At 40.0% G+C, this 24,297-nt stretch overlaps 1 protein-coding gene across 3 annotated transcripts; it reads right to left on the bottom strand.

Annotated features, from left to right (window-relative positions):
• Positions 1 to 1,655: 1,655 nt before the first annotated feature.
• LOC144070414 (uncharacterized) lies at positions 1,656 to 16,223 on the bottom strand. 3 transcript variants are annotated; one of them, XM_077594931.1, is made up of 26 exons: positions 16,142 to 16,208; positions 16,020 to 16,082; positions 15,850 to 15,878; positions 15,648 to 15,749; positions 12,825 to 15,532; positions 11,938 to 12,136; positions 11,736 to 11,852; positions 11,512 to 11,604; positions 10,841 to 10,975; positions 10,647 to 10,766; positions 10,483 to 10,575; positions 10,276 to 10,410; positions 10,104 to 10,197; positions 9,858 to 10,005; positions 9,370 to 9,420; positions 9,130 to 9,304; positions 8,920 to 9,041; positions 7,431 to 7,599; positions 7,270 to 7,369; positions 6,355 to 6,589; positions 4,752 to 4,884; positions 4,602 to 4,682; positions 3,189 to 3,341; positions 2,234 to 2,308; positions 2,074 to 2,154; positions 1,656 to 1,941 (listed from the first exon to the last, which is right to left on the bottom strand). In XM_077594931.1, the coding sequence occupies exons 3-26, from the start codon at positions 15,874 to 15,876 to the stop codon at positions 1,870 to 1,872; spliced, it is 5,418 nt and encodes a 1,805-aa protein (XP_077451057.1). In that variant the 5' UTR covers positions 15,877 to 15,878; positions 16,020 to 16,082; positions 16,142 to 16,208; the 3' UTR covers positions 1,656 to 1,869. The 3 variants fall into 3 exon arrangements, with proteins under 3 accessions (XP_077451057.1, XP_077451056.1, XP_077451055.1); XM_077594930.1 differs by having other exon boundaries at positions 16,020 to 16,223; XM_077594929.1 differs by having other exon boundaries at positions 16,016 to 16,223.
• Between the last annotated feature and the right edge of the window lie 8,074 nt (positions 16,224 to 24,297).

Here is a 24,297-nt window from a genome sequence, read left to right on the forward strand (position 1 = left end):
GGGCTGTCATATGTATATATGATTTTATAAAATCCATATTATGAGTACAAATGACTCACATTTAACATTCTATTCCATTTTCCCTAAAACAAGTAATTTGGGTGATCTTATTTTGGACAATATGGCATATTTTAAATTATGGCAACCTACGTATTGGTACATTCTTATTGGCCGCAAAATATTCTGAAAGGATCTCTTAAGGGTTAATAATCACCTTTTTGGGGGATTAAATTATCGGGCTTGATGGTCAAAGGCAGGGGTGTCAGACTCAGTCGGGTTGGTTCGCGGGCCACGTTAACGTCAACTCCATTTCATGTGGGTCGGACGATTTTAGATATAATATTTAGATTTTTTTTTTTTATATAAATGGATTAAAAGAACTGGATTAAAATCCCTGAATATTCAGTTTTTTATAGATCTAAAACAATGTTTATTTTAGCTTTTTTATATATTTTTTTAGATTTCACAAAATGATTTTTGAACTAAAAACACAGAAAAAATTGATTAAAAAATGACAATTATTGATTTAAAAAGGGGGAAAATCAGGAAATTTAATATACGTCGGATGATTTTAGATATAATATTTAGATTTTTTTATAAATGGATTAAAAGAACTGAATTAAAATCCCTGAATATTCAGTTTTTTATAGATCTAAAACAATGTTTATTTGAGCTTTTTTTATATATTTTTAGATTTTACAAAATGATTTTTGAACTAAAAACACAGAAAAAAATGATTAAAAAATTACAATTAGTGATTTAAACGGGGGGAAATCAGGAAATTTAATATACATCTATACTCTTCATTTTAATTTGATCCTAAAACAGAAGGTCGGCATTCATCATTTACTTTCCCGGGCCACACAAAATGATGCGGCGGTCCAGATTTGGCCCCCGGGCCGCCACTTTGACACAAGGCTTTACAATAATTGAAGATCGTTGTATGTGGTGTTGCAAAACAAAACAAAAAAAATGGGGAAAATGTATTAAGCGTTTAAGAATAAAACCTGTCAATGGATCCGGACTTTTTGTTGTTTTCCTCGAGGCGTTTCATTTCATCTGTTTTTGGAGTAGCGTCTGGAGCCGGCTGGCCTTTTTTGGACACTCGGTTCTGCTAATCTGCTCAAGCAAACACACACGGTGATTTGAAACGCGATAGTTGGGCCCGTTTGAGGAGGAAACGGCCGCCAGTCAACCACGACGTGACAGGACCTGAAAGGATGCACTTCATTAATGCAACTTGATTGTATCACGTTGTTGTTGTGAAAGAATTGAGATTGCATCACCGCAACAACAAAAACAAAACAAAAACTATATTTTAAGGTTAACATTTTTTACCAGTGTCTTAATGGTGATATTAGAAATCTTTAAAAAAAAAAAATGTACGTACGTACTTGGTTCAGACGTCTATCACTTTTGCTGTAAGAAAGAACTTATTAAATCATAAAAACACAAGGAGAAAAAATATTACATATCTTATGTTTGACTAAACATAAATAGATTTTGAAATAAAATATTCTCTTGTCATATGAATTTCAAATGTTTTAATACAAATGATTGTAAATAGTCCCTGATTCATCCCCGACAATGAGTCAAAATCTAACATTTAAATGACAAGTTTTATGACATTATAAGAAAATAGATCTGACGCACTGTGGATGAATGAATCATAAACGGCCGTTTTATTATTTTAACAAAACTAAACACACAATACAACTTTTTTTCCAAAGGAATTGTGGTTTTACTTCCTGTGGGACGTTTGTAACCAAGATAAAAAGACGCTTTATTTAATGTTGTTAATTTGAAACATTGAAAAACTAAAAAAATTAAAATAAAAACGCATAAACACTCCGAAGAAGACAAACAACATCAACCTAAATAATCGGAAAGCACTTTCAGCTGCTCACAATTGTTCACCACGTCGGGCAACGACAGCAACGTCTGCGAGGAAAAAAAACAACAACAAAAACGGAGTAAGGAAAAAAATAAAATAAAAATAAAAATATTTTTTTTTAAAAACTCTACGTTTCCGCCGTATTAACATGACGGGATGATAAAAGGAATTGAACTCACCTCTCGCACTTTTGTCATCATTTTGCTCAACATTTGCAACTCCATTTCGCACTTCTCCAAATTCGTCTGTTGGACGGCTTGCTGCAAACGGGCGAAAATTTAAAAAATTGGACGCCGGGGCTTTTTTTTTGACCGGCGCCATTTTGTGCCGACCACTCACGTTTCGTTTTGCCCGTTCCAGGAGTTTCGCTTTGGTCTGCTGCGTTTCCTGAAGGCTCTTATTCAGTCTCTCCACCTAATGGTAATTTAAAAAATATATAAGATAATTCTCTGCATGTCCACTAGGGCAAGGGTGTCGGACTCGAGTTGGTTCGCGGGCCGCTTTAACGTCAACTTGATTTTACGCGGGCCGGACCATTTTAGATATATTTCGATTTTTTTTAACAAATGGATTAAATGAACTAAATTAAAATCCATGAATATTCAGTTTTTTATAGATCTAAAACAATGTTTATTTGCGCTTTTTTTAAATATATTTTTTGATTTTACAAAATGATTTTTGAACTAAAAACAGAAAAAATGGATTAAAAAATTACAATTATTGATTTAAAAGGGGTAAAATCAGGATATTTAATATACATCTATACTCTTCATTTTAGCTTTTTTTATTTAGTTTTAGATTTTACAAAATAATTTTTGAACTAAAAACACAGAAAAAATGGATTAAATAAATACAATTATTGATTTAAAAAGGGGGAAAATCAGGAAATTTAATATACATCTATACTCTTCATTTTAGCTTTTCTTTATATATTTTTAGATTTTACAAAATGATTTTTGAACTAAAAATACATCTATACTCTTCCTTTTAATTTGATCCTAAAACAGAAGGTCGGCACTCATCATTTACTTTCCCGGGCCACACAAAATGATGCGGTGGGCCAGATTTGGCCCCCGGGCCGCCACTTTAACACATGTGCACTAGGGCGTCGGTGCCAAATATGTGGTTCTCGGGCCGGAATAGGGGTCCGTCCCGGTCAACGGGAATTTTTAGGAAAGTCCGATACGTTCTAGATTTTGCGTACAAAAGAACTCTTATTTGAAATGTCATGCTCTTATTTTGGCAAGGCGGGAAGTAGCTAGCGAAATGATTTGATTGGAAAACGGAGTGGCACCTCTTGGAGTAAGAAAAGCTTCTGGTCGGTGTCGTCGGTGTCGTCAGCGGTCGTCTGTCCGGCCGCTTTAATCAGCTTGACGCGCAGGATTTGGACTTGGGTTTCTGAGCGTTGGAGCGAGCGACTAAGCTCGCTTGTCTCTTGACGCAACTCCTGTTTAGAATTGGAGGGGAAAAAAAAAAAAAGCGGGACTTTATCACTGTAAAATGCATTTTAAGTGAGTGGCTTACGTACTGTAACAATTTAGAGCAAGGGTGTCAGACTCGGGTTGGTTCGCGGGCCGCATTAACGTCAACTCAATTTCATGTGGGCCGGACCATTTTAGATATAATATTTAGATTTTTTTTATATAAATGGATTAAAAGCCTTGAATATTCAGTTTTTTATAGATCTAAAACAATGTTCATTTTAGCTTTTTTATATGTATATTTTTAGATTTTACAAAATGATTTTTGAACAAAAAACACAGAAAAATGGATTAATAAATGACAATTATTGATTTAAAAGGGGCAAAATCAGGAAATTTAATATACATCTATACTCTTCATTTTAATTTGATCCTAAAACAGAAAGTCAGCACTCATGATTTACTTTCCCGGGCCACACAAAATGATGCGGCAGGCCAGATTTGGCCCCGGGGCTGCCACTTTGACACATGATTTAGAGCATGTTTTCATCCACTATATGGACTTTTTCCCCCCATCAAACGATATACGTTAACGTTTATGTTTACTGCTTGGCTGTTTAGTCTTTGTTGATGGTCCAACTAGTGGGCCGTTTTACTAAAGGAAGTCTCATAAAATAAAATTTTTAAAATTCCTGATTTTATCTTTAAAAAATAAATAAATAAATCTGTAGGGGCCATACCAGTGTTTCCCAACCACCGTGCCATGGGAAATGACTTCCAAGAAATCATGGGTTTTAATATTCCGAGAAAAAAATGTTATTTTGGGGTTAAAATTGAAAATGTGACAAACAATTAATCCATATTGTTTTATGGCAAGATTCAAATCATAATATTTCAGGATTAAAGTTGCTTATTTTTAATATAACTTGAACTGGAAGTGGTTTGGTTTCGTGGGCATCCATGTTGGTGATGTAAAATCCGTGTGACCGCAAAACTGCTTTTCGCATAATATTATGAAATTGAAGTGATCTTGGGAGAAGTCATAAAATTACGATGACGACGGAACTTGGTGACCTTGGCGAAGTAAGGTGGGTGTGGAAAAATGAGATATTGAAATATTTATGAAATAATTTCTGTTGATAAAACTAAATGAAAATGATTTTAAACTGTAAATATAGGTGAAAGAATTTTAAATGAGGAGATTTTCAGATGGTGCTCCAGCGTGAGATTAGCTCAATGTTAATTAAAAGTGTGACGCAGCTCAAAAAGGCTTTAGGGCTTCTCACATTGCACGCCAGGCTGTGTTTGGTGGCCGTCTCCTGAGCCTCGGTGACCTCAGTCATCAGCTTACTGATGGTCTTCTCGTTCTGTCGGGAGGGAATGATTCACAGAGCGAAAAGGACTGGACTTTTCCGGCGTTTCGCCGAGCCTCCGACCTGCTCTTGCTGCTGCAGCGCTTGTTCTCGTCGAGCCGCCTGGCCTTCCGCCAGGCTCAGTTGGCGCTTCAGTTGGGCCGCCTCGGCGGTGTGCTGGCTTTTTTCAGCCTCCAGCGCCATCTCCAGGCTAGACCTGGAAAGAAAAGGGGTACTACTTTGACCTGACTGTGTTCTGTGAACAATAACATCACTTGGATTGGACATCTATCACTGTAGATGACAGCCAATGAGCAAAAAAAAAATGCAGCTTTTTAATGTACATTATCCAAGTTTTTAATTCCTCATTGTGTTCATTCTGTCACAATAATTAGGAAAGTGAAAAATATCAACATGAAACACTTTTACTTTAATAGACTCCAGACCCTAATGAGGATAAAGCGGTTCAGAAAGGTATTGTGCTCTATTTTATTTGAGTTTCCACATTGATGCAACACAGTTTTTTAAATCTATGACGTGCTGACTACACTTTGCAATCTCTGTAGCCATTCTCAGTATTTTATTTTCCAATAATGATTAAACTGGGGTATTATCTTATTTTACGTTTTGGTCCAAAACATAGTACAGTGGTACCTCGACCTACGATCAGCTCGTGGTATGACGAAAATTTCGATCGAATAATTCGCCCGCGATACGATCAAAATTTCGAGATGCGACCAAGCCAGGTGGCCATGACATGAGAGGCTGTTTATCATTGTAGCGCACTGTATTTTTTTGCCGCATCTCTTTTGTGTATAACAGATATCTACGAGCACTGAAGGATTTATTCAGACGAGTTTCGACCAGGAAACGCACAACGCGCATGCACGGGCAAAAAGAGGGCTTTCTGGGTAATGAAGTATACTCGTGCACACAACACCGACCGATAGGCAATGGCAGCCTTTCTCAGAATAAAACTTCATTACCCACAATCAATATGTAGGTAGGCAGCTGTTGCATTTCCTGCTTTTCCTTCCTTAGCCTGTTAGCTCCCGCGATCGCTTATTCAAGACTACTTCTCGTTGGCAAGTGGTCGTGCGTTGTCCGATTGTGAGGACATTTGTGTGCATCATTTTGGGAATATTTTGAAGGGAATACAACAGCAAACAGTCCACCGATAGCGAACGTGAGGGTGGAGGCGTGGCAAACCGCTAACCCGGAAAACGAAGGTAAAAAAAGATTAAAACAAAATTAGAAAATCAGTTTTGTGTAAAGTTACATTAAACGTATGTTTGAGTGTCTGTATATATTAATCCAAGTTCATTTAAATTTGTTTGTTTGTTTACGAGTGCCGTGGATAAAGTCCCCCTGAACACCCCCCCCCCCGCCTCCGTGTATGTCGCTGTCTCTACCCTCTGCGAAATGAGTCTAATTTTAGTTCTATTAAACACATTTTATTACTATTAAACCACTAGTTATGTATTACTTTGTTAATAGATGGCGAATTAGAAGATTTTTTTTCCAATATCCTGTTTTTGGTGTTTTTTCAGAGGGTTGGAACAAATTAATTTGTTTTTAGTTCATTTCAATGGGAAACGTCCGCTCGAGTTACGAAAAGCTCGACATACAATCTCAGTCCCGGAACGGATTAAGATCGTAGGTCAAGGTACCACTGTAGTCTACTTACACGGTGCGTTGAAGTTCATCCAAGCGATCGTCTTTAAGCCGCTGCAGTGCCTTGAGGGCGCCGACCAGCTCGGTGACCGTGTTGCTCAGGAGGGCCAGCGGCTCCAACAGGCTGCTCCGCCCCTCTTCCCTGTCCTCCGACACCCCCTCTGCGAGCTTACTTTTCGGTGTGACCGGAAGGCGGGTGAAGGCGCTGTTCTTGCTAAACATGGCATCACTTGGCGAGTCCACGGACACTTCAGGGGAAAATAAAAACACAGAAATTATGCATACCGTTAGATTCATGCCACAATTCTATGGGCAAAATGTAAAATACTGCTTACATAATTAATCTAATGCCACTGTTATGTTATTTCTTAGACATTTATTGATACCATTTTTTATTCTGGTATGAGTATAATTCATGAAAACAAACAAAAAGACAAAGACCCACATTTTAGTGATTAAAATATATGCAAACCATATGCCGTATGCATGCATGTACATTTATGTGTATGTATGTATATATGTGCTAAGCAACACGCTTATTTATTTATATATTTATTCATGTATTTATTTAGTAACTTACTTATTACCTATCTATTTATGTCTAAAATGTCTTTCCTATTCCTGCATCCTCACCCTCGAACGAAATTTCCCGAATACGGGATGAATAAAGCTATAAAGTTATCCAATCCAATTTAAAAAAAAATGAAAATCCAACTTGTTAATCCATTGAGCAAATTGTATTAAGAAAAACAACATATTGCGCAGCCCTAACAGGAATGTTATTGACCCGTTTCTTTCGTTTGAGTGTTCTAAGAGTTATTAAGCCAAAATTCCAGTTCATTCAATTGATTTTTAAAGTAACTTTAGTTACTGAACAGTTACTGAATCATGGCATTAAATGTTAAATCAAATTGACATAAAAAGTTACCATCAAGTGTTCCGTTTTCCACCTCCTTGCGCCGATCCTGAGCAGTTGACACAAGTGTGCCGTTGTCCTCAAAAGAGCTGGGCGTCGCATTTTCAGACTCCTGCAAAGCCAAGATGGTTTCAGTCGCGCCGAAAAGACGCCGGGCCGCCGTTTTCCCGTACCTGTCTGCCGAGCGCCAGGTGCAGCTCGTCGGTCGCCCCCCTTAGCGCGTGGTGTAGCAAGGTGATTTCCGTGACGGCCCGAGCGAGCCCCTTACCCCGCTCAAGTTTTTCCGCCGTGGCTGCAGCCTGTGCAGCCTGCAGCTGCTCCTGCACGTAAGACGTCTCTTGGCTGCAAAAAGAGGCGGGATTATTGTATCGTGTTTTTTTCCCTTGAGTTTCTCAGGACCTGTGAAGCAATTTCATTGCTTTAGAATAATCTGGACTTGTAGGGAGTTTCGTGTAACACGCTTATTTATGTATTTATTATCTATTTCATTTAAGTCTACAATGTCTTTTTCTGTGTTTTTTGACCTTCTTGATACTGCAACAAAGTGAATTTCCCAAGTATGGGATGAATAAAGTTGAATTTAATCTAATCTACTTTGTAGCCAGGAAGTCTGTGGAATTTATGTTTGACTTTTTTTTCTTAACTTATAGTAAGGACCACGCTGATAGCAGAAGGAATTACGTTCTGACTTGGTAGCCATCTTTGGACAGGACCAGTTGCTTCGCCAAATATAATTAAAGCGTGGACTTTGCGCAACCTATCGTTATTTCAAACGTCAGACAGTATTTTTTGATAAAAGAAATACAGTTTCTTGATATCTAAATTTTTGGTACCCGGACATTTCGTCGCCGGACATTTATTATAATCATGAGAGAGAGAGTTTTTACTTCAGATTGTTTAAAGGAACTTTGACATTAAAATAAAAGGCAATAAATAAAATTGTTTTATTAAAAATGATGTGCAATGGCTCTCTCTCTCTCTCATGATGATAATTTTGAGAGCGAGAGATTACCTGGTTGATCGCTTTCAACAGTAAAAACTCTCTCTTATGATTATAATTTTGAGAGCGAGCGAATCCGGCGACGAATTGTCTGTCGACGAAGTGTCCATTCGACGAAATGTCCGGGGACGAAACATCCGGGGACGAAACATCCGGGGACGAAACATCCGGGGACGAAACGTCCGGGTACCAAAAATTTAGACGTCTGTTGATTAGAAACCAAACCTTTTCTAAAACTTTCAAAAGCGCAGTATGTAAAGAGTATTTTAGCTGGAGCAATTAATTCTATACTTGCATCTGTCTACTCTGTTTCACAATGGCCACCATCTTAAAGCTAAGCTATAAGAGCAAATATAAATAGCTATAATTGAACCGTTGATGATCAGATAATTACCCAGAAGCAGAAGTAAAAGGCTGTGAGCATATTCTAAAAGAAATAAAGATGACATTAAGCTGAAGTGCTGTAATATTTAAACTTGCTTTTGCAATTTTGCAGCTATTCATTCCATTTTGATCTGCTCTTTTGTTGTTGATGGTTTGTTTTGGAACTGCTGTGTTTATCTACTTGCCCCTCAAAATGTGATTTATACTCCGATGTCGTCCTTTTTTGTTATATGACGAGCGCAGCGGTAATTCCAGTGCTTTGAGGACAAGAGACTCACTCTTTTTGGCGGAGTTCTGCCTTAAGGTCCTCGCACTGAATGTTCCTTTCGTGGAGAACCACGAGCGCGTTCTCGTTTTCGGCGAGCTGCTCCCTGGTCACCTGGTTCTCGGCTTGCAAGAACTGGAACCCAAGCGCGACAAAGCGTTAGCGTTCAACAAAAAGGCCGTTAGCGTTCCTCACCAACGCCTCTCGGGCCACCGAAGCCGACCTCGTTCAATTCCGCCACGCCGCCGAGCTCCCGGCAGACGTCCCTCAGCTCCTGGATCTGCGAGCTCTGCGACTGGTGGCTCGCCATCAACCGCTCGAGATCCCCGTCTCTTTCGGCCAGACGGCGAGCCAGCTCGTCGGCCCCTTCCTCCGCCTGCCGCTTCGACGACGCCAACCTGAAATGGCCGTGATTCGCTTAGAATTTTGTTCAACTGAAAATATTTTCTGGGACGTCACTTACTCCTCTGCAATTTCTTTGACCGCGTTTGCGTCCCTCTGTGCCTCCTCCAACCTGTAAATAAAGCATTTGTCACCATGCTAGAGTTGCTTTTATACGTCAAATCCGGACATGTCTCGCTATCATTAAGGCTTTTCAAAACCTTCGCTAAGTCAATTAGTGCTGTGCAATATGCCGCTATACAGTGGTACCTCGACACAAGATCGTAATCCGTTCCGAGACTGAGATCGTATGTCGAGCTTTTCGTAACTCGAGCGAACGTTTCCCATTGAAATGAACTGAAATCAAATTAATTAATTAATTTGAACGAAGCCGCGTTATGAGTGATTTCTCCTTGCAAGTTGTAATCAGTGTATGTCAATGATGTCTTCCTGTTTTATTAAATATTACTAATAATGATTAAATGGTATTAATCATTATTCCATCAGTTTTTTTTCCCCTCAATATCGTCCAGTGCTATTGTCAGGATTTTCGATTTGTTCGAAACATACTTGCAGGTTTCTTCAGCCAACATGTGCTCCAACATGGTATGGGACGCCGTGGTGGAAGACAAGGTGGCCGACATTTGCGTCACGGTCCTCTCCAGCTGAGCTCGCTCGTCCTCGCGCTCCATCAGCTTTTGACGAAGAACACCAACCTCTGGGGTAAAGTTTAAACAATATTTATTTTTTTATTTTATTTTTTTAAATCACTTTGCAGCTTGACACATCAAACCGCATCTGCGTTAGATATTTTACCTGAAGTCAAAATTGTAATCTGTTGATTTAAGTCACCAATCTGTTCTTCAGCATTGTGATGATTTAGCTGGGCTTGCTTCAACTTCTCTTCCAGCTTTGTGGTAAAACAAATTCAAAAAGTGATGAATTACAAGTTGTTTTCCAGGGTTTTTTGTTTTATGCCTATGCTGACCAGTTCGTTCTCTTCCAGCACTCGGTCCCGCGTCGAAATATGTTCGTCTCTCTCCTTCAGAGCGGCTGCCGCCTTCTCATTAAGCTTTGCTAGCAAGGGAGCGCTCCTTTGCACCAGTTTTCTGACAGTCGACAGCTGTGACGAGGAATAAAAACAGAAAAACGTGATGCCAAGACACATTAAAAAAGTCGGGTTTTTTTCACCTACTTCTTTGGTCAAATTGGATTGATCTCCCACTGTTTGGCTCACGAGATTCAAAGTAGAGTTGAGGGTTTCGCTGCTGGTTTGGTTCAGTGCAACCTGGGTGTGAGAAATGAAACATAGTAGTACTTATACAGTAGTGACTGGCTTTCCTATTTTATTCTTTTGACCTGCTCTGTGTAAGTAATATTGAGGGCGGCCAGAAGTTGGCGCTGAGAGCCGACGCTCCTCTCGAGTTCCGCCATTTCGTCAGCGCAGTGAGTTCGTAGCTGCTCCATCGTAGCGAAGGCCTGAAAGTACACGAACGATTGGGTGAAGAGGCCTTTTGAGAGTGCCGATTGAAATCGATATATTTGATACTTACGGCGTGCTTGGATGTCAGGGCGTCTTCCATTTCAGTCTTCATTTGGTCTCTTTGTTGGAAAGCCTCCTTCACTTTCTGTGTCATTCGGAGCTGAGTATCCTTCAACTTTGTGCACTTTGCCTTCATTTCGTCATACTAAAAAAGAGAATGTGTATTGAATTGTAGTTAGATGTGATTGGATTTTTTTTTAAGTCGTCCATTTTTTTTCAATATTATTTTCTCCTAAAGACAATAAAATTGGTTTACTATTTTTTTTAATTCTATTGTTCATGTAGGATTCAATTTTTATCCTGCAAATACTGTTTTTTAAACATTTGCCACTCTAATTTTGTATTAAAAAAAATGTCATTTTTTAAATAACTGTTTTAACAGAAAAATATTCAAATATTTTTTGCTATAATTAATGTTAAAAAGACTTCAAAAGTATGACAAAAATATTTCTAAGTAAAAGCATTCTTGCAATTTCATCACTTTACTTCCTGAAACAAAATATGATTATATCTCAATCTCCCATGATTAAAAAAAAAAGAACATAATATAATTTTAATATTGCTATTTTTCTCAATTCACCTATTCAGGGTGTAGTGCCTGTTGTTACCTGGGATAAGCTTGTAAGGATAAACAGATGGGAAAATGAAAGAATAAATAGACATATTTCCTCTGAGACTCACGTGCGAGGCGAGACTTTGATGATCCTCTCGAACAAATGCCTCCATTTTCTTCATATCGGTGAGCGCCGCGTCGGTGTCGCTTGTCAAAGATGTCTGTTGGATTACATTTAGTATGGTCTCGTCATACTGGATTGGATTTATGGCCTTATTAATCACAGGTAATGATTTAACTGAGTGCCCCATAAGGGTTGATTTAAAAAAAAAAATCTAAATCCAAGTCTCACCATCGTCACACGCATTCCCTGCATGGATTGGACCAGTTCTTGCAGATCTCGTCCATCTTGCTCCAAGTCCCCAATTCGTTTTAAGGCCTCCATATATAAGTCCCTGTACATTGTGGTCTAGGTGTAAAGTACACAAATACAACTAGATATTAGCCACGCATTGAGATAGAACCAATGTTTTTTTTTTCTCCTTGTCATTTACCTGGCTGAGCTCCGTGTGGTCCGTCTGTACGGGCCTGTCCCGCAGCTGGGAGGGCGGCGCGCCGGTGGAAGTGTGGCGCGCGAGGGGCGCCCGAGCGGCAGCCAGCTGCTGTACCAAGGCCTCGCCTACGATCATGCTGGACAGCAGCCTCTGCTCCAGCTCCTCTCGGGGGACGCCGTCCAGGTTGCTTGGGATACAGCTGCCAGAACACATAACCAAATAAGAATCGGTGTCCAATGGAAGTTTCTGAGGTGTGAATCTAATCACATTTATAGGATATGAAAGATAAGAAATCACATTGTTCAAACTTCAAGAATCAATATGTTTGGCCATATGGTGTTAATATACAACTCGTCAAGAGTTCATGTATAATATAATATATTCCATATTATAAATGATATCTGGTAGAAGCCAGTTAAAGCATTTTTCAAGGTGGACTGGTAACAACAAACAAGAAGAAAATACCTGAACATTTTTTAAAACCAATTGAAATTGGAGTGCCAATTATAAAATTAGATAAATAAGTAGTTATTCTGCAATTTCATTGCTAAAGCGTTACAGACAACTCATTGTTTAAAAAATAAATAAAAATAGCATATCTATTGCTATTGGGGACCCACTCAAAATGATATGACGGGCCAGAAATGTCCCAAAAGCCTTGAGTTTGACACCAGCGAGTCACCCAAAAAAATTCTAAAAAAAAGTACAGTCAATTTTAGTTGTTTATTCGTAATTTTGCAGGTGGAAAATTCTCAAATTTGAATGAAACCGGTTTTTATGGACAAGACGACAAATCCAAAAGATGACAAAGTTTTCCGTTTCCATTAATCTGATCAGGTTTTTGCATAACAAATAGCTATATCGATAGAGAAAATAGGATTACTTACTTCCACAGGAGAGGATCTGTGAGCGTGCTAGCGTCGGCTACAGAAAATTCCACTTTCCTCACAAACTCCCCTGACGTATTGAGGCTTCGATCGAATCGTCTCACGGGAGTGACGCCCACGCAGGTGCTGCGGGACTCGACGGGAGGCGGAGCTTGTCCGGCGGCGGCGGCAGCGCGTGTGGCGAAATCCATCTTTCCCGACGCCAGGATGAGAAACTCGGCCATCTGTCGGAGCTGCTGCTGAAGCGGATAGTCCGGGGTGAAAGGCGGCGCTGACCCCTTGACCTTTTTCGTCAAATCCGTCTGTAGATTCTCCGACTGGGTTTTGTTGCACAGAGTCGTGGAGTTTAAAAGTGGGCTGGGGATCGGGCTCTCCAAGTGCTCCGCCCACCAAGCGGCTTGCTCGTCGTTGTCTGGCGAAAGCGTGTTCTTCTCGCAATCGTTGGCGGTTTCCCGGCAAGCTCTCATGAGGGACTCGGACGCCCTTCGGACGGGACTGATGAGATGCAGGGCCGATACGACCGAGGGATACTCGGAAAGTACTTTGAAAACATTGGGCACCGTCTCCGCCAGGGATTGGCCAGCGGCGGTCGGCGCTTCGGGTCCGTCGTCCGACGAGCCGAGGGCACTGTCCTTTGCCTCGCTGAGTTCCAGATGCCGTTGCGTATCCGTGAGGGCATCGGGTTCCTTGGGTGAAAGTCCTGGGTCTGACTGACCGGTTGCAATTTGTTCAACCGTCTCGTTTAAAATTCCAGTCAACACGGGGCTTCCGTCATTGAATTTGTGTTGGACCTCCAAAGAAACTGGATTGAAGGACATCGTTTTGGAGGCTGGTGTAAAAGTAAGCAAGTCGTTATCATTTTGACTCCTTTGAATGGAATCCAGTAGAAGATCTTCATTGTTTTGTTGGATATGGGAGTCATCAGTTTGTTTCTGTGTACACACAAAAGACCCCAAACGACAGTACGAATGTTCAAATTGATCACCGGACTCCTGAAGATGAGTAGCTAAAAAGCTAGCTTCTGGATGATCCGTCGCCATTTGCTCTGAAGGAAGAAGAACGGTCTCTTCTGCCATTTTGGTGACATTGGAAACTGAATTGAAAGACATTGTCTTGGAGGCTGGTGTAAGAGTAACCAAGTCGTTATTATTTTGACTCCTTTGAATGGAACCCAGTAGAAGATCTTCATTGTTCTGTTGGATCTGGGAGTCGTCAGTTTGTTTCTGTGTACACACAAAAGACCCCAAACGACAGTACGAATGTTCAAATTGATCACCGCATTGCTGAAGATGAGTAGCTAAAAAGCTAGCTTCTGGATGATCAGTCGCCGGTTGCTCTGAATGAAGAAGAACGGTCTCTTCTGCCATTTTGGTGACATTGGAAACTGAATTGAAAGACATTGTCTTGGAGGCTGGTGTAAGAGTAACCAAGTCGTTATTATTTTGACTTCTCTGAATGGAATCCAGTAGAAGGTCTTCATTTTTCTCCTGGATCTGGGAGTCTTCAGTTTGTCCCTGTGTAGACGCAAAACCCTGCAACGACACTTTCTCTTGTTCCATAGCCTCCACATTAGGCTCCAAACGACAGTATGGGTGTTCAAAGTGATCACCGGATTCCTGAAGATCAGCAGCTAAAAAGCTAGCTTCCGGATAATTGGTTGCCATTTGCTCTGATGGAAGAAGAATGGTCTCGTCTGCCATTTTAGTGTCATTGGAAACTGAATTGAAAGACATTGTTTTGCCTGCTGGTGTAAGCGTAATCAAGTCGTTATCATTTTGACTCTTTTGAATGGAATCCAGTAGAAGATCTTCATTGTTCTGTTGGATCTGGGAGTCGTCAGCTTGTTCCTGTGTGCACTCAAAAGACCCCAAACGACAGTACGAATGTTCAAGGTGATCACCGCATTCCTGGAGATCAGCAGCTAAAAAGCTAGCTTCCGGATGATTGGCTGCAATTTGCTCAGATGGAAGAAGAATGGTCTCGTCTGCCATTTTAGTGTCATTGGAAACTGAATTGAAAGACATTGTTTTGCCTGCTGGTGTAAGTGAAATTAAGTTGTTATCATTTTGAGTCTTTTGAATGGAATCCACTAGAAGATCTTCATTGTACTGTTGGATCGGGGAGTCGTCAGCTGGTTCTTGTGCACCCACAAAAGACTGGAAAAAATCTTCCCCTTGTGCCAAAGTGTCCACATTCGCCTCCAAACGACAGTACGGATGTTCAAAGTGATCGTCGCATTGCTGAATATCAGCAGCTAATAAGCTAGCTTCAGGATGACCGGTTGCCATTTGCTCTGATGGCAGAAGAACGGTCTCATCTTCCATTTCAGTGACATTGGAAATTTCCACTTGACCTCCAGTGCAGGTAAATGACTTGAATGTTACATCATAGACTGGACTGGAAGACTTTGTCGCACTTGCGAAACCAACAAATTGAGTCTCCAGTTGCTCTTGAACGCAGTAGGGATGTTCTTCGTGTATGTTGAAGATCTCACCGGTGTCCATGTCCTCTTTTTCGCAGGTCTTGCTAGCAGTTTGGCCTTGAGGCAAAACAATGCTGTCTTCTGGACATGAAGATGGTTCTTCTGAAACAATCACTTGCCCATTGGAGAAGGTGAATGATTTAAATGTGACATCAGAAAATGCACAATCGGCCATTTCAGTGGTTTGTGTCATTTGGGCTGGTGGAGGAGAGCCAATGCCCAAATCCTGTTGGTGGAATAATGACTGTGTTAGAATTGCAGAATGACAAAAGGCAAAATTTCTTCCCAAAACGGGGTTTTTCTCTGCCCAAAAACAATTTTGAGAGAAACATTGAGCGCACCTGGTTCAAACGTGATCTGGATTTACGTCTGATTGGAGTCGGAAGAAAGTGCTTCTCATTTTCCAAACTTCGCAGGGGAACACGAGCACAAATCCTGGAAGGCTAAATAAACATTCAAAGCAATGAAAAAAACTATGGAAATGAAAGTACGTGGAAATTTGACGATGCTACAGCAATGCAAACAATACAAAGTTATGCTCACCGAGCCTTCCACGCTTTGATTTGACATCACTGGAATTGTAGAAAACGTCCGGTATTTGAGCAAGGAATGCAATTCATTAAAATAACATTTTTTAAAAAACTGTATCGTAATTATAGACCACTATAATTAGTTATTCGGCCCAGAAAATGCGACATTAACAACGTACTTACGGCGACGGTTGACAGTATTCTTTCACGAAAGATGGGATTAGCGAGTTCTTTTTCCTGCCATATCTTAAACGTTTAGAAATGATTAAAATTTGTATAACTTAACAAAAACGCCTAAGACTTACAATATCATATTTCGAAAAATTCGTCAAACCGTGAAGTTGTCAACAACGCCGCTGCATTCAAAAACTGAAACAGGCGCGTCATTGGTCAATTTTTTCTTCTACTGTTTTTTTATGGCAGGCTCGTACACAAATGTTACAGTTGCGCCCCTTCTGGTCAGTGTGCGCATTTGCATGATATCCTCGGCTGTTGGAAAGCTGATTAAAATTTCTATCATTTTTTTTTAACTTTATTAAGAACACAAAACCATTAAAAACAATAAGTAGTAGTTTATTTCTTCTATTTAGCGAGAAATTTGGGACTTTTTTGGACTCTGCTATTGGAGAATACTAGATGAACGGGTTAAAATTATACTATCAGTCAGTACTATTGTCATATGAGACAAAAATTCAGGTTAAATGGACCAACCAGAACCACCCAAGACCAGTTCCAAGACAACCACTATTTTTAACGCAATTTACCCCAATTTGGGCACTATTTCTTGCCTAACATCCCCCCAGAACCTCCCTGGAAGACTAATTTTACACAATATTGTGAATTATACATCTACCCACAAATAAGACACCATTCCTGGGTAAATGGACCAACCAGAACCAATCAGGACCAGTTCCAATACAAGCACTCGTTGTCATAAAAGTGCCCAAATTAGGCACACTGTTTGTGGCATAACTTTACTTCACAACTACCCTGGAAGATTATTTTATACAGAATTGTCAATATACATGTACCCTCATATGAGACAAAAATTCAGGTTAAATGGACCAACCAGAACCACCCAAGACCAGTTCCAAGACAACCACTATTTTTAACGCAATTTACCCCAATTTGGGCACTATTTCTTGCCTAACATCCCCCCAGAACCTCCCTGGAAGACTAATTTTACACAATATTGTGAATTATACATCTACCCACAAATAAGACACCATTCCTGGGTAAATGGACCAACCAGAACCAATCAGGACCAGTTCCAATACAAGCACTCGTTGTCATAAAAGTGCCCAAATTAGGCACACTGTTTGTGGCATAACTTTACTTCACAACTACCCTGGAAGATTATTTTATACAGAATGGTCAATATACACCTACCCTCATATGAGACAAAAATTCAGGTTAAATGGACCAAACAGAACCACCCAAGACCAGTTCCAATGCAACCACTATTTTTAACGAAAATTACCCCAATTTGGACACTTATTCTTGCCTAACATCCACCCAGAAACTCCCTGGAAGATTATTTTATAGAAAATGGTCAATATACATCTCCCCTCATATGAGACAAAAAATCAGGGTAAATGGACCAACCAGAACCGCTCAGGACCAGTTCCAACACAAGCACTCGTTGTCATAAAAGTGCCCAAATTAGGCACACTGTTTGTGGCATAACTTTACTTCACAACTACCCTGGAAGATTATTTTATACAGAATTGTCAATATACATCTACCCTCATATGAGACAAAAATTCAGGTTAAATGGACCAACCAGAACCACCCAAGACCAGTTCCAAGACAACCACTATTTTTAACGCAATTTACCCCAATTTGGGCACTATTTCTTGCCTAACATCCCCCCAGAACCTCCCTGGAAGACTAATTTTACACAATATTGTGAATTATACATCTACCCACAAATAAGACACCATTCCTGGGTAAATGGACCAACCAGAACCAATCAGGACCAGTTCCAATACAAGCACTCGTTGTCATAAAAGTGCCCAAATTAGGCACACTGTTTGTGGCATAACTTTACTTCACAACTACCCTGGAAGATTATTTTATACAGAATGGTCAATATACATCTACCCTCATATGAGACAAAAATTCAGGTTAAATGGACCAAACAGAACCACCCAAGACCAGTTCCAATGCAACCACTATTTTTAACGAAAATTACCCCAATTTGGACACTTATTCTTGCCTAACATCCACCCAGAAACTCCCTGGAAGATTATTTTATAGAAAATGGTCAATATACATCTCCCCTCATATGAGACAAAAATTCAGGGTAAATGGACCAACCAGAACCGCTCAGGACCAGTTCCAAGACAAGCACTCGTTGTCATAAAAGTGCCCATATTAGGTACATTGATTGTTGCATAACTTTACTTCACAACTACCCTGGAAGATTATTTTATACAGAATGGTCAATATACATCTACCCTCATAGGAGACAAAAATTCAGGGTAAATGGACCAACCAGAACCACCCAAGACCAGTTCCAAGACAACCACTATTTTTGACGCAATTTACCCCAATTTGGGCACTTATTCTTGCCTAACATCCCCCCAGAACCTCCCTGGAAGACTAATTTTACACAAAATTGTGAAGTATACATCTACCCACAAATAAGACACCATTCCTGGGTAAATGGACCAACCAGAACCACTCAGGACCAGTTCCAACACAAGCACTCGTTGTCATAAAAGTGCCCAAATTAGGCACACTGTTTGTGGCATAACTTTACTTCACAACTACCCTGGAAGATTATTTTATACAGAATTGTCAATATACATCTACCCTCATATGAGACAAAAATTCAGGTTAAATGGACCAACCAGAACCACCCAAGACCAGTTCCAAGACAACCACTATTTTTAACGCAATTTACCCCAATTTGGGCACTATTTCTTGCCTAACATCCCCCCAGAACCTCCCTGGAAGACTAATTTTACACAATATTGTGAATTATACATCTACCCACAGATAAGACACCATTCCTGGGTAAATGGACCATTCAGAACCACTCAGGACCAGTTCCAACACAAGCACTCGTTGTCATAAAAGTGCCCAAATTAGGCACACTGTTTGTGGCATAACTTTACTTCACAACTACCCTGGAAGATTATTTTATACAGAATTGTCAATATACATCTACCCTCATATGAGACAAAAATTCAGGTTAAATGGACCAACCAGAACCACCCAAGACCAGTTCCAAGACAACCACTATTTTTAACGCAATTTACCCCAATTTGGGCACTATTTCTTGCCTAACATCCCCCCAGAACCTCCCTGGAAGACTAATTTTACACAATATTGTGAATTATACATCTACCCACAAATAAGACACCATTCCTGGGTAAATGGACCAACCAGAACCAATCAGGACCAGTTCCAATACAAGCACTCGTTGTCATAAAAGTGCCCAAATTAGGCACACTGTTTGTGGCATAACTTTACTTCACAACTACCCTGGAAGATTATTTTATACAGAATGGTCAATATACATCTACCCTCATATGAGACAAAAATTCAGGTTAAATGGACCAAACAGAACCACCCAAGACCAGTTCCAATGCAACCACTATTTTTAACGAAAATTACCCCAATTTGGACACTTATTCTTGCCTAACATCCACCCAGAAACTCCCTGGAAGATTATTTTATAGAAAATGGTCAATATACATCTCCCCTCATATGAGACAAAAATTCAGGGTAAATGGACCAACCAGAACCGCTCAGGACCAGTTCCAAGACAAGCACTCGTTGTCATAAAAGTGCCCATATTAGGTACATTGATTGTGGCATAACTTTACTTCACAACTACCCTGGAAGATTATTTTATACAGAATGGTCAATATACATCTACCCTCATAGGAGACAAAAATTCAGGGTAAATGGACCAACCAGAACCACCCAAGACCAGTTCCAAGACAACCACTATTTTTGACGCAATTTACCCCAATTTGGGCACTTATTCTTGCCTAACATCCCCCCAGAACCTCCCTGGAAGACTAAATTTACACAAAATTGTGAAGTATACATCTACCCACAAATAAGACACCATTCCTGGGTAAATGGACCAACCAGAACCACTCAGGACCAGTTCCAACACAAGCACTCGTTGTCATAAAAGTGCCCAAATTAGGCACACTGTTTGTGGCATAACTTTACTTCACAACTACCCTGGAAGATTATTTTATACAGAATTGTCAATATACATCTACCCTCATATGAGACAAAAATTCAGGTTAAATGGACCAACCAGAACCACCCAAGACCAGTTCCAAGACAACCACTATTTTTAACGCAATTTACCCCAATTTGGGCACTATTTCTTGCCTAACATCCCCCCAGAACCTCCCTGGAGGACTAATTTTACACAATATTGTGAATTATACATCTACCCACAAATAAGACACCATTCCTGGGTAAATGGACCAACCAGAACCAATCAGGACCAGTTCCAACACAAGCACTCGTTGTCATAAAAGTGCCCAAATTAGGCACACTGTTTGTGGCATAACTTTACTTCACAACTACCCTGGAAGATTATTTTATACAGAATGGTCAATATACACCTACCCTCATATGAGACAAAAATTCAGGTTAAATGGACCAAACAGAACCACCCAAGACCAGTTCCAATGCAACCACTATTTTTAACGAAAATTACCCCAATTTGGACACTTATTCTTGCCTAACATCCACCCAGAAACTCCCTGGAAGATTATTTTATAGAAAATGGTCAATATACATCTCCCCTCATATGAGACAAAAATTCAGGGTAAATGGACCAACCAGAACCGCTCAGGACCAGTTCCAAGACAAGCACTCGTTGTCATAAAAGTGCCCATATTAGGTACATTGATTGTGGCATAACTTTACTTCACAACTACCCTGGAAGATTATTTTATACAGAATGGTCAATATACATCTACCCTCATAGGAGACAAAAATTCAGGGTAAATGGAACAACCAGAACCACCCAAGACCAGTTCCAAGACAACCACTATTTTTGACGCAATTTACCCCAATTTGGGCACTTATTCTTGCCTAACATCCCCCCAGAACCTCCCTGGAAGACTAATTTTACACAAAATTGTGAAGTATACATCTACCCACAAATAAGACACCATTCCTGGGTAAATGGACCAACCAGAACCACTCAGGACCAGTTCCAACACAAGCACTCGTTGTCATAAAAGTGCCCAAATTAGGCACACTGTTTGTGGCATAACTTTACTTCACAACTACCCTGGAAGATTATTTTATACAGAATTGTCAATATACATCTACCCTCATATGAGACAAAAATTCAGGTTAAATGGACCAACCAGAACCACCCAAGACCAGTTCCAAGACAACCACTATTTTTAACGCAATTTACCCCAATTTGGGCACTATTTCTTGCCTAACATCCCCCCAGAACCTCCCTGGAAGACTAATTTTACACAATATTGTGAATTATACATCTACCCACAAATAAGACACCATTCCTGGGTAAATGGACCAACCAGAACCAATCAGGACCAGTTCCAATACAAGCACTCGTTGTCATAAAAGTGCCCAAATTAGGCACACTGTTTGTGGCATAACTTTACTTCACAACTACCCTGGAAGATTATTTTATACAGAATGGTCAATATACATCTACCCTCATATGAGACAAAAATTCAGGTTAAATGGACCAAACAGAACCACCCAAGACCAGTTCCAATGCAACCACTATTTTTAACGAAAATTACCCCAATTTGGACACTTATTCTTGCCTAACATCCACCCAGAAACTCCCTGGAAGATTATTTTATAGAAAATGGTCAATATACATCTCCCCTCATATGAGACAAAAATTCAGGGTAAATGGACCAACCAGAACCGCTCAGGACCAGTTCCAACACAAGCACTCGTTGTCATAAAAGTGCCCAAATTAGGCACACTGTTTGTGGCATAACTTTACTTCACAACTACCCTGGAAGATTATTTTATACAGAATGGTCAATATACATCTACCCTCATAGGAGACAAAAATTCAGGGTAAATGGACCAACCAGAACCACCCAAGACCAGTTCCAAGACAACCACTATTTTTGACGCAATTTACCCCAATTTGGGCACTTATTCTTGCCTAACATCCCCCCAGAACCTCCCTGGAAGACTAATTTTACACAAAATTGTGAAGTATACATCTATCCACAAATAAGACACCATTCCTGGGTAAATGGACCAACCAGAACCACTCAGGACCAGTTCCAACACAAGCACTCGTTGTCATAAAAGTGCCCAAATTAGGCACACTGTTTGTGGCATAACTTTACTTCACAACTACCCTGGAAGATTATTTTATACAGAATGGTCAATATACATCTACCCTCATATGAGACAAAAATTCAGGTTAAATGGACCAACCAGAACCACCCAAGACCAGTTCCAAGACAACCACTATTTTTAACGCAATTTACCCCAATTTGGGCACTATTTCTTGCCTAACATCCCCCCAGAACCTCCCTGGAAGACTAATTTTACACAATATTGTGAATTATACATCTACCCACAAATAAGACACCATTCCTGGGTAAATGGACCAACCAGAACCAATCAGGACCAGTTCCAATACAAGCACTCGTTGTCATAAAAGTGCCAAAATTAGGCACACTGTTTGTGGCATAACTTTACTTCACAACTACCCTGGAAGATTATTTTATACAGAATGGTCAATATACATCTACCCTCATATGAGACAAAAATTCAGGTTAAATGGACCAACCAGAACCACCCAAGACCAGTTCCAATGCAACCACTATTTTTAACGAAAATTACCCCAATTTGGACACTTATTCTTGCCTAACATTCCCCCAGAAACTCCCTGGAAGATTATTTTATAGAAAATGGTCAATATACATCTCCCCTCATATGAGACAAAAATTCAGGGTAAATGGACCAACCAGAACCGCTCAGGACCAGTTCCAAGACAAGCACTCGTTGTCATAAAAGTGCCCATATTAGGTACATTGATTGTGGCATAACTTTACTTCACAACTACCCTGGAAGATTATTTTATACAGAATGGTCAATATACATCTACCCTCATAGGAGACAAAAATTCAGGGTAAATGGACCAACCAGAACCACCCAAGACCAGTTCCAAGACAACCACTATTTTTGACGCAATTTACCCCAATTTGGGCACTTATTCTTGCCTAACATCCCCCCAGAACCTCCCTGGAAGATTAATTTTACACAAAATTGTGAAGTATACATCTACCCATAAATAAGACACCATTCCTGGGTAAATGGACCAACCAGAACCACTCAGGACCAGTTCCAACACAAGCACTCGTTGTCATAAAAGTGCCCAAATTAGGCACACTGTTTGTGGCATAACTTTACTTCACAACTACCCTGGAAGATTATTTTATACAGAATTGTCAATATACATCTACCCTCATATGAGACAAAAATTCAGGTTAAATGGACCAACCAGAACCACCCAAGACCAGTTCCAAGAAAACCACTATTTTTAACGCAATTTACCCCAATTTGGGCACTATTTCTTGCCTAACATCCCCCCAGAACCTCCCTGGAAGACTAATTTTACACAATATTGTGAATTATACATCTACCCACAAATAAGACACCATTCCTGGGTAAATGGACCAACCAGAACCAATCAGGACCAGTTCCAATACAAGCACTCGTTGTCATAAAAGTGCCCAAATTAGGCACACTGTTTGTGGCATAACTTTACTTCACAACTACCCTGGAAGATTATTTTATACAGAATGGTCAATATACATCTACCCTCATATGAGACAAAAATTCAGGTTAAATGGACCAAACAGAACCACCCAAGACCAGTTCCAATGCAACCACTATTTTTAACGAAAATTACCCCAATTTGGACACTTATTCTTGCCTAATATCCACCCAGAAACTCCCTGGAAGATTCTTTTATAGAAAATGGTCAATATACATCTCCCCTCATATGAGACAAAAAATCAGGGTAAATGGACCAACCAGAACCGCTCAGGACCAGTTCCAACACAAGCACTCGTTGTCATAAAAGTGCCCAAATTAGGCACACTGTTTGTGGCATAACTTTACTTCACAACTACCCTGGAAGATTATTTTATACAGAATTGTCAATATACATCTACCCTCATATGAGACAAAAAATCAGGTTAAATGGACCAACCAGAACCACCCAAGACCAGTTCCAAGACAACCACTATTTTTAACGCAATTTACCCCAATTTGGGCACTATTTCTTGCCTAACATCCCCCCAGAACCTCCCTGGAAGACTAATTTTACACAATATTGTGAATTATACATCTACCCACAAATAAGACACCATTCCTGGGTAAATGGACCAACCAGAACCAATCAGGACCAGTTCCAATACAAGCACTCGTTGTCATAAAAGTGCCCAAATTAGGCACA

This window comes from Stigmatopora argus, unplaced genomic scaffold (genome assembly GCF_051989625.1).
Source record: "Stigmatopora argus isolate UIUO_Sarg unplaced genomic scaffold, RoL_Sarg_1.0 HiC_scaffold_70, whole genome shotgun sequence".
In the NCBI taxonomy this organism is placed as follows: Eukaryota; Metazoa; Chordata; class Actinopteri; order Syngnathiformes; family Syngnathidae; genus Stigmatopora; species Stigmatopora argus.

Bases quoted from the DNA above. Each gene is read 5' to 3' on its own strand.
- LOC144070414 (XM_077594929.1), bottom strand. The intron at 15,533-15,647 runs GTGCGCTCAATG...TTCCACCAACAG, and splicing joins CCAGATCACGTTTGAACCAG to GATTTGGGCATTGGCTCTCC. The intron at 4,885-6,354 runs GTAAGTAGACTA...TTTTCTTTCCAG, and splicing joins GATGAACTTCAACGCACCGT to GTCTAGCCTGGAGATGGCGC.